Raw genomic sequence first — 16909 nt, 5'->3', positions numbered from 1 at the left:
AACCCAGGTGTCCTGGCTCCAAGCTCTAGCCCACCAGCCCCCACTCCCCTCCCCGAGCCGGGGGGAGAACCCAGGCGTCCTGCGGCCCGGCACTCACGACGTAGCAGGCCTCGCAGTAGGCCCGGCGCTCCATGGCGTAGAAGGGTTGGCCCCGCAGCCGGGCGTGGCAGGTGGTGCAAGTGAAGCAGGGCACGTGGAAGACCTGGTCCATGGCCACGCAGCCTGTCCCGTCCCCCACCACGTTCTCCCCACAGCGGGCACAGCGCCCTGGGGACCGAGGGGCAGGGGTCACACGGGGCCCCCCAGCGCCTCCACTGACCCTTCCCCCCACCTCTCCGCTCCCCACCCACTCCAGCCCCCCTGCCGACCCCCCCGCCTCCCTGCCCACCAACCTCTCTCCCAGCCCCCCACTGCCTCAACCTCTCATGCCCACAACCACCCCAGCAACCCCCTCCCTACCCCTCAAGCACGAAGCCCCCCCGACTCGCCACCCTGTAACCCCCCAGCCCCCCCCGCCACTCCCTGCCCCCCTCACCGAAGTACTCCCCCGCCGGCGGGTGGTTCATGTCATGCACCAGCTTCCTGGTCAGTCTGTCCAGCTCCTCCTCCGGGCGGCTCGGGGGGGCCTGGGGGGAGGGAGACCGCAGCTGGAGGCTTCGCTCATGTTGATCCCCCCCCCCCCGCCCGAGATGGTACAATCCCCAGCAGGAGAGAACCCAGGAGTCCTGGCTCCCAGCCCTGCCCCCCCCCGCTCTAATCCACCAGCCCCCACTTCCCTCCCAGAGCTGGGGAGAGAACCCAGGCATCCTGGCTCCCAGCCCCCGCCCCCCCTCGCTCTAACCACCAGCCCCCACTCCCCTCCCAGAGCCGGGGAGAGAACCCAGGCGTCCTGGCTCCCAGCTGTCCCCCCCCCACTCTAACCACTAGCCTCCCCTCCCAGAGGGCCCAGGGGTCCTGCCCCCCCTCATACTCCCGGCCAATTCCCTCTCACATTACCTGGTGCTGGTATCCTCCTCCACCACCAGGGGGCGCCTTCCCCATCACCGCCGTCTCTTCCTTGCCTGGGGTCCTGGCGGCAGCCTGGTACGGACCCCCAGCCGCCTCCCCCGGTTTGGCCAGCCCCCCGGCCCCATAGCACTCCCCCTTGCCCGGCCTCTTGCCGTAACCCCCTGGCTCCAGATACCAGCCCTCCTCCCCCCTGGCGCCCGGCTCCAAGGCGTACTGGGCCCCGCGGCCCACTCGGGGCGAGGGGGGTGCGTAGGCCTGTTCGGCCCGGTGCCTCGGTTGACCGTAACCCAGCACTGGCTGGGCAACTTTGACCTGGACGTTGAAGGCCGGCCCGGCCGACGTGGTGTAGGACGCGGGCATGGGCTGCGGGTAGGGTTTATGCCCGGGCGGTGCCCGCGGGTAGCCTGCCCCATATTGGGGAGACAGCCCAGAGGAAGCCGTTGAGGTGGCGGGTTGGGGCGATGGACCGTAGGGTGAGTTCTTGGGGGCGAAGGAGCCCGGCTTGTAGGGGCCGGGCATTTTGTGGGGGGCGGGCTGCGGGGGGCCAGAGGCCGACTGGTACGGGACGGAGTCGAAGTTCTGGAGAAGAAAGGAGAGGAAAGAGGAGACGTAGGTTGGTGTGGGGCTTTGGGGGGTACCCCATATTACCAGCCCCCCAGCCTGCAAGTCCACCCCAACCCTAAACGCATTGAGACACCCATTGTTCCCCAAGGAACCCCACTCATCCATGTTGATCGTCAAGTCTTGCTAGGCCAACAGCGACTCTGTGAAATCATCAATTTCTTGTGAACCGTGAAGGATAGAAGCACCTGCCATACCCCATTGGAAAGCTTGGATTTGTAGCTTTCCAACGGTGCCCGGCACTCATCTCTATGCCCACCGGCTCAGGAAATATCTGGCAATAAAGGAGGCCCACTGTGACGTCCCGGGAACCATCTCCACTTCCCTCCCCCCGAGGTTCTGGTTGGAATGTGATTTTCGGTGGCCGATCCCCAGGAAACCGGGGGAGGGAGATGCGGGCGGGTGATACCAAGGGAAAGCCCAGGGTCTCTACTTTCCAACGGTGTCACATGCGGAAGCCTGCATCCACCGGTTCCAGAGATATCAGGCGCTAGAGTTGCCACGTGGTGGGCAGGAGAGGGGCAAGAAGGTACTTGGAAGGACGTGATTATAGGGTCTGAAATCTAATTAGGGTGGGAGAGGCTGTGCCATTGAAAACCCACCAGGTCAAACCCCCCTCCCCCAGAACCCTCCGGTGGGGGGGGTTTACCTGCCTCTCCCCCCGGCGTTGGGGGCCGGCATTCTCCATATCAGCCAACATACTGGTGAGCGAGTCTATTTGGGCGTCGATGCTGGAGGGGCGGTGGGGCCCTGGGTCTAGGGCAGATCCCTAAGGAAACAGACAAGGAGGGGGAGGGGATTACGGTGTGGGGAGGAGGGGGCTATAAGGTACTGCCCAGGCCTGTCAGCTGGGATCAGGAAGTCCAGCTGCTGTCCTAGTGGCAGGTAGTTCCGCAGGGTAACGGGAATTAAGCCTCATGCTCCAAGGCATGAGATGGTCAGGAAGGAGCCTTCCCACGTGCCCCATATGACCAAGGCAGGTGAATTATGGGAAACTTATGCTTTCTCCAAGGTCCCACAGAGGCAAGGCACTGGGCTGCATAGGATATAGGTCACCCCCTCTCCACCAGTACCCCCAAATCCCTGTCCCATCCCCCCAATGCCCAGGGGCCCCATTCCCTCCTCCTACCTGCATGTGGTACCCGCATCCAGCAGAGGGGGGGCCACCCCAGGGCACCCCCAGTTCATCCTTGGCCCCTGGGGCTGATGGGTAATGATGCTCCAAGTCAGCTGGGGGTCCGAAGCTGGAAGGCAGGGGACGGGAGGGGAGGCTGCCTAGAGGGGAAACAGCAACGGGTCAGACCCACAGGCCCCCTCCCTCTCTATTCCCCCCTCCACCGCCTCCCAGATTCCCCCCCTCAGCCCTGCCGCCAACCTGGATCAGACCATTCGGGTACTGGGGGCGGGGGGGGGAACCAGGTATTTACCAGGGCCCGCTGGCTGGTAGCCTGTCCCGCTCATGCCCCCCCCGTTCTGGTCCTGGGGGGCCGGCCTGGGGGGAGCAGGAACAGGGGTGTATTTCTTCTGGGGTTTGCTGAGTGCCAGAGCCGAGACCGAGACGCCGGGAGACCCCGAGGAGCTCAGCTGCTTTGGGGGAAGCCAGGTGGGACCGGACATCTCTGGGACCTGCGGGGGGGGGGGGTGCAGAGAGGTTAGAACAGGGGGGGCTAGGAGCCAGGACTCCTGGGTTCTTTCTGTGGCTCCTGGAGGGGAGCGACGGCTAGTGGGTTAGAGCGGGGGGGCTGGGAGCCAGGACTCCTGGGTTCTTTCTGTGGCTCCTGGAGGGGAGCGACGGCTAGTGGGTTAGAGCAGGGGGGGCTGGGAGCCAGGACTCCTGGGTTCTCTCCCCTGCTCTGGGAAGGGAGTGGGATCTGGTGGGTTAGAGCAGGGGGGCTGGGAGCCAGGACTCCTGGGTTCTCTCCCCTGCTGTGGGAGGGGAGTGGGGCCTGCCTTGGGTCTGCCTAGATTTGGCAGGGGAGGGGCAGGATCTAACTCTCACCCAGCCCCACTGGCCCTGGTTGGGGAGGGGATTTCCAGGGTGGGGGGGGACTCAGCTTGGGGAACGACGGCCCCCCTCCATTCCAACCGTGTGTGGGGGGGTGTCCCAGGGGCGGAAGGCGGGGGAGGAAAAGTCCTGGCGTAGAGACCCTGGCCCTGGGGGCGCTAAAGGGGATGGGGTCCCTGGCCCAGGGAGAGAGAGGGGGTTCCCAATGGGGAGGGGTCCCTGGGAGAGGGAGTGGGGGTCTCAGTGGGGAAGGGTCGCTGGCCGGGGAGGGTGTGTGTCTCTGATCACGTGGGGAGAATTCCTGCGGGGTGTGGGGACCCGATTCTTACCTGGCTCCGATGCGGGAATCCCAGTTGAGGGGGGGGTCCCAGCCCCTCCTGTCCTACCCCACTCGTGGGGTGGGGGGTTCCCTAGCCCAGTGAGGGACAGGGGGAAGGTCCCGGAGGCGCCGGATCCCGCCGGCTCCGAAACTCCCCGGAAAAGTTTTTTTTTTTCTCCCAACTCCCAAAAAACTTTTTTTAATGGACCCCTCGGTGACGTCACCACATTCCAGAGGGGTCACGTGGGGCTGGGAATTCCTACCACTTCCTGTGGGGGGGCATGGGAGGGGCAGCGTAGGACTCCTGGGTTCTCTCCCTGGTTCTGGAAGGGGAGAGGGGACTGTTGGTTAGAGCAAGGGGGGCTGCGAGCCAGGATTCCTGGGTTCTCTCCCCGGCTCTGGGAGGGAAGTGGGGTCTAGTGGTTAGAGCAGGGGACTGGGAGCCAGGACACCTGGGTTCTCGGCCTGGCTCAGGGGTGGGGAATTGGGTACTGGACCTTTCCCCTTCCAGGAGCGTCAGCTCCCATCCGGTCCTGGGTCAGGGACTGGCCGGCTAGCCCCACTCTGAGTCCCTGGCTCCTCTCCAGCCTTATCAGGAAAGTCTGAACAGCTGTTCCACGGGGGGGGCGGGCAGGGTTTCCTGATTTGGCCCCCGTCGCTGCCCAGACACACAGTGAAAGACGCTGACCCAAAATGCTGACAGTCTAAAGAGATGCAGCGCACGAGGGGAAACTGAGGCACAGCAGTAAGGGACAGACCCAACGTCACATAACAAAGCTGGGAAAAGAACCCAGGAATCCTGTCTCCCAACCCCCCTCTTTCCCCCTGCTCTAACCCACCAGCCCCCACTCCTGTCCCAGAGTCGGGGAGAGAACCCAGGGGTCCTGGCTCCCAGCCCCCCTGCTCTGACCCACCAGCCCCCACTCCTGTCCCAGAGTCGGGGAGAGAACCCAGGGGTCCTGGCTCTCAGCCACCCACCCCCCAGCCCCACGCTCTAACCCACCAGCCCCCACTCCCCTCCCAGAGCCAGGGAGAGAACCCAGGAGTCCTGGCTCCCAGCCCCCCGGCTGGGCGTGGGGCCCACACTGCAAGCCAGGGTGATGCGCGGGCCGACAGCGCCACCTGCTGGCCACAGGGTGGTAGCGACACGTTCCTAGAACCCGAGCGATTAACCTGTGGGCTAGATTCGGGGGCGGGGCTGGGAGCCAGGACTCCTGGGTTCTCCCCCCCGGCTCTGGGAGAGGAGTGGGGGCCGGTGGGTTAGAGCAGGGGGGTTGGGAGCCAGGACTCCAGGGTTCTCTCCCTGGCTACTGGTGCAATCAAAAGAGTCTCTAGCCCCTACCGCGACTTTAAGATCTGGGTTATATGACAATTGAAATGCTGAGTTGCCCCCCCCAGTGTGACGTCACTGCCAGGGGCACCCCCCCCTCCACCCCCCCCGCCTCTACTGGGAGTTTCCTGCATTTGTGACTGTACCACAATGGACTTTGTGTCCAGAAATCTACCCAGAGACTCCTCTGGGGCGGGGCAGCCGGTGACCCAGGGACCCCTCGCCCGGCCCCGAGATGCGGCCACCTCTGGGGCGGGACGGCCGGTGACCCGGGGACCCCTCGCCCGGCCCCGAGATGCGGCCACCTCTGGGACGGGACGGCCGGTGACCCAGGGACCCCTCGCCCGGCGCCGAGATGCGGCCACCTCTGGGGCGGGACGGCCGGTGACCCGGGAACCCCTCGCCCGGCCCCGAGATGCGGCCACCTCTGGGGCGGGGCGGCCGGTGACCCGGGGACCCCTCGCCCGGCGCCGAGATGCGGCCACCTCTGGGGCGGGATGGCCGGTGACCCAGGGACCCATCACCCGGCACCGAGATGCGGCCACCTCTGGGGCGGGACGGCCGGTGACCCAGGGACCCCTCACCCGGCACCGAGATGCGGCCACCTCTGGGGCGGGACGGCCGGTGACCCGGGGACCCCTCGCCCGGCCCCGAGATGCGGCCACCTCTGGGGCGGGGCAGCCGGTGACTCGGGGACCCCTCGCCCGGCCCCAAAACGCGGCCACCTCTGGGGCGGGGCGGCCGGTGACCCGGGGACCCCTCGCCCAGCCCCAAAACGCGGCCACCTCTGGGGCGGGGCGGCCGGTGACCCGGGGACCCCTCGCCCAGCCCCAAAACGCGGCCACCTCTGGGGCGGGGCGGCCGGTGACCCGGGGACCCCTCGCCCAGCCCCAAGATGCGGCCACCTCTGGGGCGGGGCAGCTGGTAACCCAGGGACCCCTCGCCCGGCGCTGAGATGCGGCCTCTTCGGGGGGGCAGCTGGTTATCCAGGGACCCCTTGCCTGGCTGCCTCCGCCATGTGTCTTTGTCTCATCTCACTAAGGGTGAGGGTCCAAAAAAACATCCAGTTTCCTCCCTCCTTGCCCCCCAATTCCCACCTCCTTGCCTGACTCCCCCCACACTCCGGGCTCCCCAGCGTAGGCCGGGACAATAGAAGGAAATAGAGTAACTTCATTCAGGGATCAGCCAGTCCCAGCAGCTCCCCCCCTTGCCACAAATCCCCCCCGCTTCCAATTCCTGGATCTAAAAAGAGAGGTGGGGGGGTGCCTTAAGAGAGCAGTGGAGTGAAATGAGCAGGGATCAAAGCCAGGACTCCTGGGTTCTCTCCCCGGCTCTGGGAGGGGAGTGGGGGCTGGTGGGTTAGAGCAGGAGGGGCTGGGAGCCAGGACTCCTGGGTTCTCTCCCCAGCTCTGGGACGGGATTGGGGTGGTGGGTAAGAAGAGGGGGGAGCTTGGAGCTGGGTTTGTTTGTGGATCTTGGAATTGTCCGGCCTTTTTCCTGAAAAGTCTATTAATACTCCCCCCCCCCCCCCTCCCCACGGCTGGGCCGGGGCAGGAAGGATGTGAACTAGAGAGAGAACTTCCCCCACCCCCCCCTCTCAGGACACTATAAGAGACCCCGCCTGGATGAGCCATTGGAGGCTGGTTCTCCGGACTGGGGGGTTCAGCTGGGAGATTGCACTCCGCCCCCCCAAAGTCCTGCTTGCAGGAAGCTTGGAGGGTCCCTGCTGGTCAGGGTGAGCTGTCACGGCCTGGATGCCTGGGTTCTCTCCTCAGCTCTGGGAGGGGAATGGGGGCTGGTGGGTTAGAGCGGGGGGGGCGCTGGGAGCCAGGACTCCTGGGTTCTCTCCCTGGCTCTGGCAGCGGAGTGGGGGCTGGTGGGTTAGAGGACCGGGGGCTGGGAGCCAGGACCCCTGGGTTCTCTCCCCGACTCTGGGACAGGAGTGGGGGCTGGTGGGTCAGAGCAGGGGGGCTGGGAGCCAGGACTCCTGGGTTCTCTCCCCGACTCTGTGACAGGAGTGGGGGTTGGTGGGTCAGAGCAGGGCGGGCAGGGAGCCAGGACTCCTGGGTTCTCTCCCCAGCTGTGGGAGGGGAGTGGGGCTCGTGGTGAGATCAGGGGGGCTGGGAGGAGGACTCCTGCCCTCCCCTGCTGTGTCCCTCTCCCCCTGCCCTCTGAGTAACCCCGTCTCCCCCCCAGGCCCTGGCCTGCGGTGACCCCCCTGTGTCCGCAGTCACTATGAGCTCGGGTGGGGCCGGGGGCCCGGCGGGCTCCGTCCGGGAGTTCACACGCCACGCCAGCGACGTGCTGCTCAACCTGGACCAGCTACGTCACCGCCGCGTCCTGACCGATGTCACCCTGCTGGTGGGGGGGCGCCCCCTGCTGGCCCACAAGGCTGTGCTCGCCGCCTGCAGGTGAGGGGGGCGGAGCTGTGACGGTCTGGGGGCGTGGCCAGAGAGGGTGTGGCTAGGAACAGCTGGGGCTTGGCTGGAGAGGGCGTGGCTGCTGAGCAGTGGGTGTGGCTGGGAAGGGTGGGGTCGTGGCTAGAGAGGGCGTGGCGGGAAGGGTGGGCGTGGCTAAAGAGGGTGTGGCAGTGAATGGGTGGGCGGGGCTGTGAGGGGACGCTGCGGGTAGGGGGCATGGTTGGGAAGGAGGGGGTACAGCTGGGTGGGGACATGGCTGATGGGGGCCACGGGAACGGGCTTTGAGTCGTGGGGGCAGGGAGGGTGGCGGCCGTGGGGTGGCCGTGTGTGGGGCAGGGACATGGCTGAGGGTTGGTGGCTCCGCACGGCAAAGGGGGGGCCACACCCATCCGGACCCACAGCTGGGTCCCCGTCCTGTGGGGAGAGGGTGGGGGCGGACCGCCGGGCCAGACTCTGAGCCACCTTCGGGGTGGGGGAGAGGGGGCTGAGGAGGCGTGGCCATGGGGAGGTGGCGTCTGGGCCACGCCCCAGTGTGGGAAGGGGAGGCGTGGCCAGAGGGGAGGTGTCTATCCCCACGCCCCGCCCCAGTGTGGTCTGGGTGGGCCGCGGTGGATGCTGGGAGTTGTAGTCCGTGTCCCACTTTCCCATCACCCTTCTCTCCCCATGGCAGTGGCTTCTTCTACTCCATCTTCCTGGCTCAGGGGGGCAGCGAGGTCACTGTCCTCACCCTGCCCGGCTCCATCCAGCCCGGGGGCTTCCAGGCCCTGCTGGATTTCATGTACACCTCCCGCCTGCCCCTCACCCCGGCCTCCGTCCCCGCCCTGCTCAACGCCGCCACCTACCTGCAGATGGAGCATGTGGTGGACGCCTGTCACCGCTTCATTCAGGCCAGGTAGGGGGCGCCGGCTCCCCTCCGGCCGCCGAGCGGCTCAGGGGGGCGGGGAATGGGGCAGGGGCCTGTCTCCTCTAGGGGGCGCCGGCTCCCACCTGGTCCCAGGGCGGGGACTGGCTGGCTCGGGGGGCAGGGAATGGGGCAGGGGCCTGTCCCCTCTAGGGGGCGCCGGCTCCCACCTGGTCCCAGGGCGGGGACTGGCTGGCTCCGGGGGGCAGGGAATGGGGCAGGGGCCTGTCCCCTCTAGGGGGCGCCAGCTCCCACCCAGCCCCAGGGCAGGGACGGGCTGGCTCGGGGTGGTGGGGCGGGAATGGGTCGCTGCTCCCCCTCATTTCATTCCTCTCTCTTGCAGTTACGACCGCGGTAGCTGCTATCCCAATCCCCTCCCCTCCCCGGCGGACCCCAAATCCCTGGACACCCCCCAAGGACCCTCAGATGACAGTGGGACGGTGCCCGCAGAGGGTCCCCACCCAGAGGGGCCGAGCCCGGGGGCCCCCCTGCGATCGGCTCCTGCCAGGCCGCCGGCGAAGGGTTCCGGGGGGGCGCCCCCGGGGGGGGAGCGGGGCCCCCCCGACAGCCCGTCCCGCTCCGAGGGGCACCCCGCCTCCCCCTGCGAGTCCAGCGGCTGCGCCCCCGACCCCAAGGCCTGCAACTGGAAGAAATACAAGTTCATCGTCCTGAACTCGCTCCGGGGGGAGGGGGCCGGGGCAGGGGGTGGGGCTGGCCCCCAGCCCCCCGGCCCCCCGACCCTGCCCGAGCCCCCGGCCGGCAAAGACCAAGGCGCCAGCCGTGGCAGGGAAGAGGGGGGCGCCCTCTGCGGGTGAGTGGCTGAGCTGGGGGGTGGGGCGGCCGGTCCCATATCCGGGCCCATACGCTGGGACAGGGAGGGGCACCCGGGCCCATACGTTGGGAAGAGGAGGGGCGCCCGGGCCTATATGCTGAGTGGGGGAGGGGTGCCCGGTCCCATACGTCAATTGAGGGGGGTGCCAGGTCCCATATACGTGGGGGGGCGAGGCAGCTGGTCCGTATGCCAAGCTGGGGTGGGGGAGAGGGCCGAGGGGATCGGGGCTTCTGGTCCTATATGCTTGTGAGAGGGGCTCCTGGTCCAATACACAGGGGCGGGGCGCTTGGTCCCATACGGTGAGTGGGGGGCGGGGGCCCAGGCCCCATACACTGGGGGCTGGGGGGAGCTGTGCCTCGTAGTAGCTGAGCCCCCCCCCCGCCCTTTCCCATCTCCCTGCAGGCTGCACCCCGCCGTATCACAGTGCCCCGCGTGCCCCCGGCACCGGCAGGTGGGGGCCCCGCTGCCCCCACCCTGCCCCCACCTTCCCCAGGGGCGGCCCCGGCCCGCAACAGGTGAGGGGCGAGGAAGGGGGCTCTGTCCCCTGCACGGTGTGGGGGGGGGGGAGGGGGAGGGGGCTGGTCCATACGTGCTGTGGGGGGGAGGGGCCGGTCCCATTTACACTGTGAGGTGGAGGGAGGGGCTGGTCTGATGTGCGCTGTGGGGTGAGGGAGGGGCTGGTCCCATACACACTGTGGGGTGAGGGGAGGGGCCAGTCCCATATGCTGTGGCGGGGGAGGGGCTGGTCCCACATAGGCGCTGAGGGGGGATGGGCCAGTCCCATACGCTGCAGAACGGGTTCTGAGTATTGGGGACCCCCCCCCCCGGGCCATGCCCTGAACCCTCTCACGGCCCCCTCCCCTCCCGCAGGTGCTGGACCGTACGGCTGCGGGGCCTGCGAGCTGGGCCTGGAGGAGGAGGAGGGGGAGGGGGAGGGGGAGGACGGGGGAGCGGATGGGGGGCAGGCCCCGGCGGCTGCCCCCCACGACAACAAACCGTTCAAATGTCACCTCTGCTGCTCGGCCTTTCGCTACAAGGGCAACCTGGCTTCCCACCGCGCCGTCCACACCGGTACGGGGTGCCGGGGGGGGCCAGGGGGACGGGGAGGGGCCAGGGGAGGTGAGTGGAGTCAGGAAGGGTCAGGGGGCGGGGTTAATGGGAGGTGGGAGGGGCCAGGGGAGGTGGGTGGAGTCAGGAAGGGTCAGGGGGCGGGGTTAATGGGAGGTGGGAGGGGCCAGGGGAGGTGGGTGGAGTCAGGAAGGGTCAGGGGGCGGGGTTAATGGGAGGTGGGAGGGGCCAGGGGAGGTGGGTGGAGTCAGGAAGGGTCAGGGGGCGGGGTTAATGGGAGGTGGGAGGGGTCAGGGGAGGTAGTTGGAGTCAGGAAGGGTCAGGGGGCAGGGTTAATGGGAGGTGGGAGGGGCCAGGGGAGGTGGGTGGAGTCAGGAAGGGTCAGGGGGTGGGTTTAATGGGAGGTGGGAGGGAACAGGGGATGTGGGTGGAGTCAGGAAGGGTCAGGGGGCGGGGTTAATGGGAGGTGGGAGGGAACAGGGGATGTGGGTGGAGTCAGGAAGGGTCAGGGGGCGGGGTTAATGGGAGGTGGGAGGGGCCAGGGGAGGTAGGTGGAGTCAGGAACGGTCAGGGGGACGGGACCAGGGGAGGTGGGCAGGACCAGGGGAGGTCAGTGGAGTCAGGAAGGGTCAGGGGGCGGGGTTAATGGGAGGTGGGAGGGGCCAGGGGAGGTGGGTGGAGTCAGGAAGGGTCAGGGGGCGGGGTTAATGGGAGGTGGGAGGGGCCAGGGGAGGTGGGTGGAGTCAGGAAGGGTCAGGGGGCGGGGTTAATGGGAGGTGGGAGGGGCCAGGGGAGGTGGGTGGAGTCAGGAAGGGTCAGGGGGCGGGGTTAATGGGAGGTGGGAGGGGTCAGGGGAGGTAGTTGGAGTCAGGAAGGGTCAGGGGGCAGGGTTAATGGGAGGTGGGAGGGGCCAGGGGAGGTGGGTGGAGTCAGGAAGGGTCAGGGGGTGGGTTTAATGGGAGGTGGGAGGGAACAGGGGATGTGGGTGGAGTCAGGAAGGGTCAGGGGGCGGGGTTAATGGGAGGTGGGAGGGAACAGGGGATGTGGGTGGAGTCAGGAAGGGTCAGGGGGCGGGGTTAATGGGAGGTGGGAGGGGCCAGGGGAGGTAGGTGGAGTCAGGAACGGTCAGGGGGACGGGACCAGGGGAGGTGGGCAGGACCAGGGGAGGTCAGTGGAGTCAGGAAGGGTCAGGGGGCGGGGTTAATGGGAGGTGGGAGGGAACAGGGGGGGTGGGTGGAGTCAGGAAGGGTCAGGGGGAGGGGACCAGGGGAGGTGGGTGGGGTCAGGGGAGGTGGGAAAAGTCAGGAGGAGGAGGAAGGGGTTAAGGGGAAGCAGGGGGGCCAAGAGCATGTTGGAGGGCTCATGGGGAGGGGTCAGAGGGGAGGTGGGTGCCGCCCCCTAGCTGCCCCCTGTGCCCCCCCTAGGTGAGAAGCCATATCGCTGCGGAGTCTGTGGGGCCCAGTTCAACCGGCCAGCGAACCTCAAAACCCACTCGCGGATCCACTCAGGCGAAAAGCCCTACAAGTGTGAGACCTGCGGCTCCAGCTTCGTGCAGGTGCGGGTGGGGGGGGGGGGCAGGGTAGGCTCTGTGGGGGTCAGGCGGAGAGATGAGGGGCTGTGAAGGGGAGGCCTCGGGCAAGGGGCAGTGAGAGAAACTCGTGCAATCAATAGGGGCCAACATCTACTGGTGGCTGCAGTGGGATCTGAAGCCCCTGGCTCCCATAGACTCCAACGGGGAGCAGGGCCCCCTAGTGGCCAGGCCGGGTACTGCCACCCTGGGTCCCATAGATTCCAATGGGAAGCAGGGCCCCCTGGAGGCCAGGCCAAGTACTGCAGCCCCCTGGAATCTGATCACGTCTCTCTCCCCTCCCAGGTCGCCCACCTCCGGGCCCACGTGTTGATCCACACGGGTGAAAAGCCCTACCCTTGCGAGACGTGTGGGACCCGCTTCCGGCACCTACAGACCCTCAAGAGCCACATCCGGATCCACACGGGCGAGAAGCCGTATCACGTGAGTGGGGGACGATGACGACAGGACTCCTGGGTTCTCTCCCCGGGGCTGGGAGGGGAGTGGGGGCTGGTGGCTAGAGCAAGGGAGGTTGGGAGCCAGGACTCCTGGGTTCTCTCCCCGGCTCTGGGACGGGATTGGGGTCTGGTGGGATAGAGCGGGGACGGGGGGAGGGGGGGGGTTGGGAGCTAGGACTCCTGGGTTCTCCCCCCGCCCGGCTCAGGGCACTGACCCCCCCGTCTTGTGGCCCCCCCGCAGTGCGAGGCCTGCCACCTGCACTTCCGGCACAAGAGCCAGCTGCGGCTTCACCTGCGGCAGAAGCATGGGGCCGTCACCAACACCAAGATCCGCTACGCAGTGCTGGCTGGCCCCTCCGGCGCCCGCTGCTGAACGGGGACCGCGCTTCCTCCCCCTCTCACCAGAGAGCAGGAGAGAGACACAGGTCCCCCCCACCCCGCACCGCTGCTTACTTCGCTCCTGCCAGCAGGGGGGGGGCCGTGTCGGGGTAGGGGAAATTCCCGGCCTGTCAGGAGGGGCCCGCTGGTCGTGACTCCCTTTCATAGCATGTGTTGTCCTGCAGTGTCTGGGCTTGGCTGGGGGGGGGGGTGCTATGGGACATGGGGGGCTATGGACTGCAGGGGGGTGGTCTCTCTGGTCTATGGAAGACCCAGTTCCATATGTGTAGGGGGGAGTGTATCTGCACCCTGTGTTTTGAAGTGGGTCTGCCATTCCCTCCCCCGCCCCCCCAAGCTGGGGAGGGAACCCAGGAGTTCTGGCTCCCAGCCCTCTGCTGTAACCACTAGACCTCACTCCCCACCCAGAGCCGGGGAGAGAACCCCGGAGTCCTGGCTCCCAGCTCCTCCTGCTCCAACCCACCAGACCCCACTCCCCTCTCAAAGCTCGGGAGAGAACCCAGGAGTCCTTGGTTCTTTAAGTAAATGTGGCACAGGAAGTGATGTCAGAGCTCTGCAGGCAGAGTGTTGTGAGAGACCACGCCCCCCCCCCCATCCCCCTCTTTTCTTAACTACTGTACTTAATTTTCAGTTGATTTATGTTTCCTTCTGGAAGGCAATATCTCATTTGGTTAAACCAGTTTCAGTCCAGAGTCACTCTGAATTCTCCCCTACCTTGGACATCTCTATGGACAACTGATGATGCCGGCTTGACGTTGGCTTAACTGGAGTTAGCAGCTGCCAGTTTTGCATAGACTTCACTGAAATTCTAATCACGATCTAAATCTGGGAGGAGTGACTCTGGAGTGACTCTGATTTAACCACCCTGGAAGCCTCTCTAGCCAGCTAATTGTGACTCTGCAGTTTCGGTGACACTAGTGTCAACCCATAGTCAATCCGGTTAAGTTCTCACTGAGGTTGGACATCTTTAGGGACATCGAATGTCTCTGGTTTGACAGCCGTTTAACCAAAATCAGGAGTCACTAGCTGTCCATGAAGACCTCAAAGACGTTCTAGTCCAGTCTCTAAATCTCTGTGGATTGACTCTGATTTTACTAAAATCCAGATTCACCATTTGTCCACGGAGTCTTTAGTGAAGATCTAGCCTACCCTACAAGTCTCTATGGACAACTGGTGACTCCGGAGTTTTCCTTAAACCAGTTTTAATACAGAGTCACTCCAGTTTAGCTTTCCCCTACCCACGTTGTCTCTGTGGACAACTGATGCCTCCAGCTTGATGCTGGTTTAAGAAAGTGTTTTCTTCTTTTTTTTTTTCACAAAGGTTCTTTAAAGAATTAAATGTATTTTTTTTCTGACAGTGGCTTTTTCTGACCCATATCTATCTATATTTTTAACCCCCCGCCCAAGTTGGGGGGTGTATTTTTTGCTGCTTTTAATTTGCTTTGCAGTGTCAATGCTCGGAGCAAAAGCAAAAGGCGTTTGTAGCTCGGCCACTTGACCTTGTGTTAGTTAGTTGCCTGCTCTAGAAGGCTCTAGAGTCGTACTGGGGCAGGTCCATTGCAAAAGGGTTCTTGACATGCTGGAGATCTCTGGAAGCGTGAGGTGTAGCAAAGCAAGGAGTTTGATCCTAAGGTCTGGGGACCTTCTGGAGTTTATCTGGTTGGAGTCTGGAACCTAATGTATCCTGTGTTCTAGGTATGTTATCCAGCATGTAAATGTTCCACCTTCTGAGTGTAGAACACCTACAGTTATCTGGATATGGGATCCAGAACATCTAAGGTGTCTTGTCTACAGAATTGAGGGTTCTAGACTGTTCTTCGGGAGTCTATGTATTCCAGCTCCAGAGTGCAGATCCTCCGAGGTCTCCTCTTTACGGAATCCTGGGTTCCAGAATCTGTATTTTCTGAATCTAAATATTCCATCCACCGAGTCTGGAGCCACCCAGATCAAAGGTTTCAGGAACAGAGGTTCTGGATTGCTAAAATGTAGATAATCCAGGTCCCCCATAACATATGACCTCTGAGGTCTTCTGCCTATGGGTTCCTGACTTCCAGGCTTCCTCTCAATATTATGTCTCCAGATACTAGAACCTCTGAGGCTTCATGTCTACCAGATCCTGGGTTCTAGGCTCTTTTGAGTCTCTATCTCCAGATTGTGGAACCTCTCAGCTCAAGGGCTTCCAGAGCAGGGGTTCTAGATTATTCATCTGTAACCCTTCCATATCCACTTTGCCAGATGGCCTTTGGGCATTTCAAGTTCTGGAGACCAAAGCGAGAGCGACGCGGAATGTTTAGTCTCTGGTCCCAGCTAAGGTTCTAGATTATCAATGGATGAGTCTAGAACACAACTGATTGATGGGCTGGATCATTAGATCAGGAATCCCTCTGGACTGGGAATACTGCAGGGTGTAAGATATTTGTCATGGGTGGCTGAGGACCCTACTCCCCCCAAAACAATTAAAGTCAGAGCAGGTTAGTGGGGCAAGAGAGGGATCTGGGATCACAGTGGCCCTAGAATAAAGCTGAAAACTTCAGCAGCAACTGGTATTTGCTGCTCCAGAAGAGGTCTGGAACCTCTGGTGCTTCACGCCATGTGGGGGAAAGGGAGGGAGCTGTGGTTCTGGAATGAGGAGGGAAGTTTATCACCTTTCAATTGCCAGGGGGAAGAGCAGATGGGAAAAGAGAGTCTAGAATAGCATAGTCTAAAACAACCTAGGAATGGATAGTGTGGCATAGAATAGATAAGGGAACCTACAGTCAATGTATGGTAAAGGCTAGAACAAATAGTGCCGTCCAGAATAGATAGCCCATTATAGAATGGATAGCGTAGTCTAGATCTGATGACATAGGAATGCATGGCGTGGTCTAGAACAGATTGCCCAATCTTGAATCAATAGCTTAGGAAGGGATACCACAGCCTAGAACAGATCACCTTGGAACGAAAAGACCCATCTAGAAGGATAGCCCGATCTAGAACACACAGTCTCTGAACAGTTTGCGCTCCCTATAATGGAGAGCACAACCAAGAATGGCTACCGTAGTCTCAAATTCATGAACAAGGAATGGATAACACCATCCAGGACAGCACAGTCTAGTATGGCTAACCTAGGAATGGATAGCCCAGTCTAGATCGGTAGCCCACTCTAGAACCCATCGCTTAGGAAGGGATACCGCAGCCTGGACCCATCTAGCACCATCTAGAATGGCTAGCCTAGGAAGGCTAGCACAGTCTAGAATGGCTAATCCAGTCTAGAATAGGCCGGGTGGTCTAGGATGGCTAGCCTAGGAATAGATAGTGCAGAGAGCGCAGTCTAGACGGGATAGGTTGGGATCAGGTGACCATCTACACAATGGGGCTCTAGATGGACGTGGAACGCACACATCTCCCTCTCCCATCTCCTACTCCCCACCTAGTAGGGGTCAGTTATTCTCTCTCTATCACGCACACGATGGGACCGGTTCCCATTACCACACATAAGGAAGATATCCCGTTCCCCACCTCCTGAGCCAGCCAATCTCCCCGTCATGGGGCCAGATGGGAGCCAGCGCCCCCTAGAGGGGACAGGCCCCATGCCCCGTTCCCTGCCCCCCTGAGCGAGCCAGTCCCCGCCCTGGGGCCGGACGGGAGCCGGCGCCCCCTAGAGGGGACAGGCCCCATGTCTCATTCCCTTCCCCCCTTAGCCAGCCAGTCCCCCACCCTTGCGCCAATTCACAGCTGGCGCCCCCTAGAGGGGAAATTTAACAGCTATTCCTAGTGCTGGCTACTGGAGGGGTGCAGTGGCATATTTAACCTCCCCCACTCCCGTAGTTCTTCTGGGATTTGAAGACACCCCCCCAGCTACAAGCACATGTTGCCGGGAAACATGCAAACGGGGGGTAAATTGCAGAGGTGGGAATATTATATATTGTCACAAAACGCTGCGGGGCAAAATGTGCTTTCACGTCAGGGCTCCGCCTTGGTGTTCTGGTGGGGGAGAGGTTTGGG

At 63.5% G+C, this 16909-nt stretch overlaps 2 protein-coding genes across 2 annotated transcripts; one reads left to right on the top strand and one right to left on the bottom strand.

Annotated features, from left to right (window-relative positions):
* Window positions 1–25: 25 nt before the first annotated feature.
* LOC144258201 (thyroid receptor-interacting protein 6-like) lies at window positions 26–3246 on the bottom strand. The gene is made up of 6 exons (XM_077806608.1): window positions 3057–3246; window positions 2759–2904; window positions 2279–2398; window positions 997–1587; window positions 536–626; window positions 26–267 (listed from the first exon to the last, which is right to left on the bottom strand). The coding sequence occupies exons 1-6, from the start codon at window positions 3244–3246 to the stop codon at window positions 26–28; spliced, it is 1380 nt and encodes a 459-aa protein (XP_077662734.1).
* A 3053-nt stretch (window positions 3247–6299) lies between these two features.
* Window positions 6300–12924, top strand: LOC144258200 (B-cell CLL/lymphoma 6 member B protein-like). The gene is made up of 9 exons (XM_077806607.1): window positions 6300–6326; window positions 7480–7694; window positions 8374–8595; window positions 8948–9262; window positions 9839–9951; window positions 10307–10507; window positions 11929–12059; window positions 12378–12515; window positions 12771–12924. The coding sequence occupies exons 1-9, from the start codon at window positions 6300–6302 to the stop codon at window positions 12900–12902; spliced, it is 1494 nt and encodes a 497-aa protein (XP_077662733.1). The 3' UTR covers window positions 12903–12924.
* The last annotated feature ends 3985 nt before the right edge of the window (window positions 12925–16909 follow it).

Source organism: Eretmochelys imbricata, chromosome 28 (genome assembly GCF_965152235.1).
Source record: "Eretmochelys imbricata isolate rEreImb1 chromosome 28, rEreImb1.hap1, whole genome shotgun sequence".
Lineage (NCBI taxonomy): Eukaryota > Metazoa > Chordata > Testudines > Cheloniidae > Eretmochelys > Eretmochelys imbricata.
This window is presented reverse-complemented; position numbering and strand designations above follow the sequence as displayed.

Bases quoted from the DNA above. Each gene is read 5' to 3' on its own strand.
- LOC144258201 (XM_077806608.1), bottom strand. From the start codon at position 3,246: ATGTCCGGTCCCACCTGGCTTCCCCCAAAGCAGCTGAGCTCCTCGGGG. The intron at 627-996 runs GTAATGTGAGAG...CCCTCCCCCCAG, and splicing joins GAGGAGGATACCAGCACCAG to GCCCCCCCGAGCCGCCCGGA. The intron at 268-535 runs GTGAGGGGGGCA...CTCGGTCCCCAG, and splicing joins GCCGGCGGGGGAGTACTTCG to GGCGCTGTGCCCGCTGTGGG.
- LOC144258200 (XM_077806607.1), top strand. From the start codon at position 6,300: ATGTGTCTTTGTCTCATCTCACTAAGG. The intron at 7,695-8,373 runs GTGAGGGGGGCG...TCCCCATGGCAG, and splicing joins GCTGTGCTCGCCGCCTGCAG to TGGCTTCTTCTACTCCATCT. The intron at 9,263-9,838 runs GTTCATCGTCCT...ATCTCCCTGCAG, and splicing joins TGCAACTGGAAGAAATACAA to GCTGCACCCCGCCGTATCAC.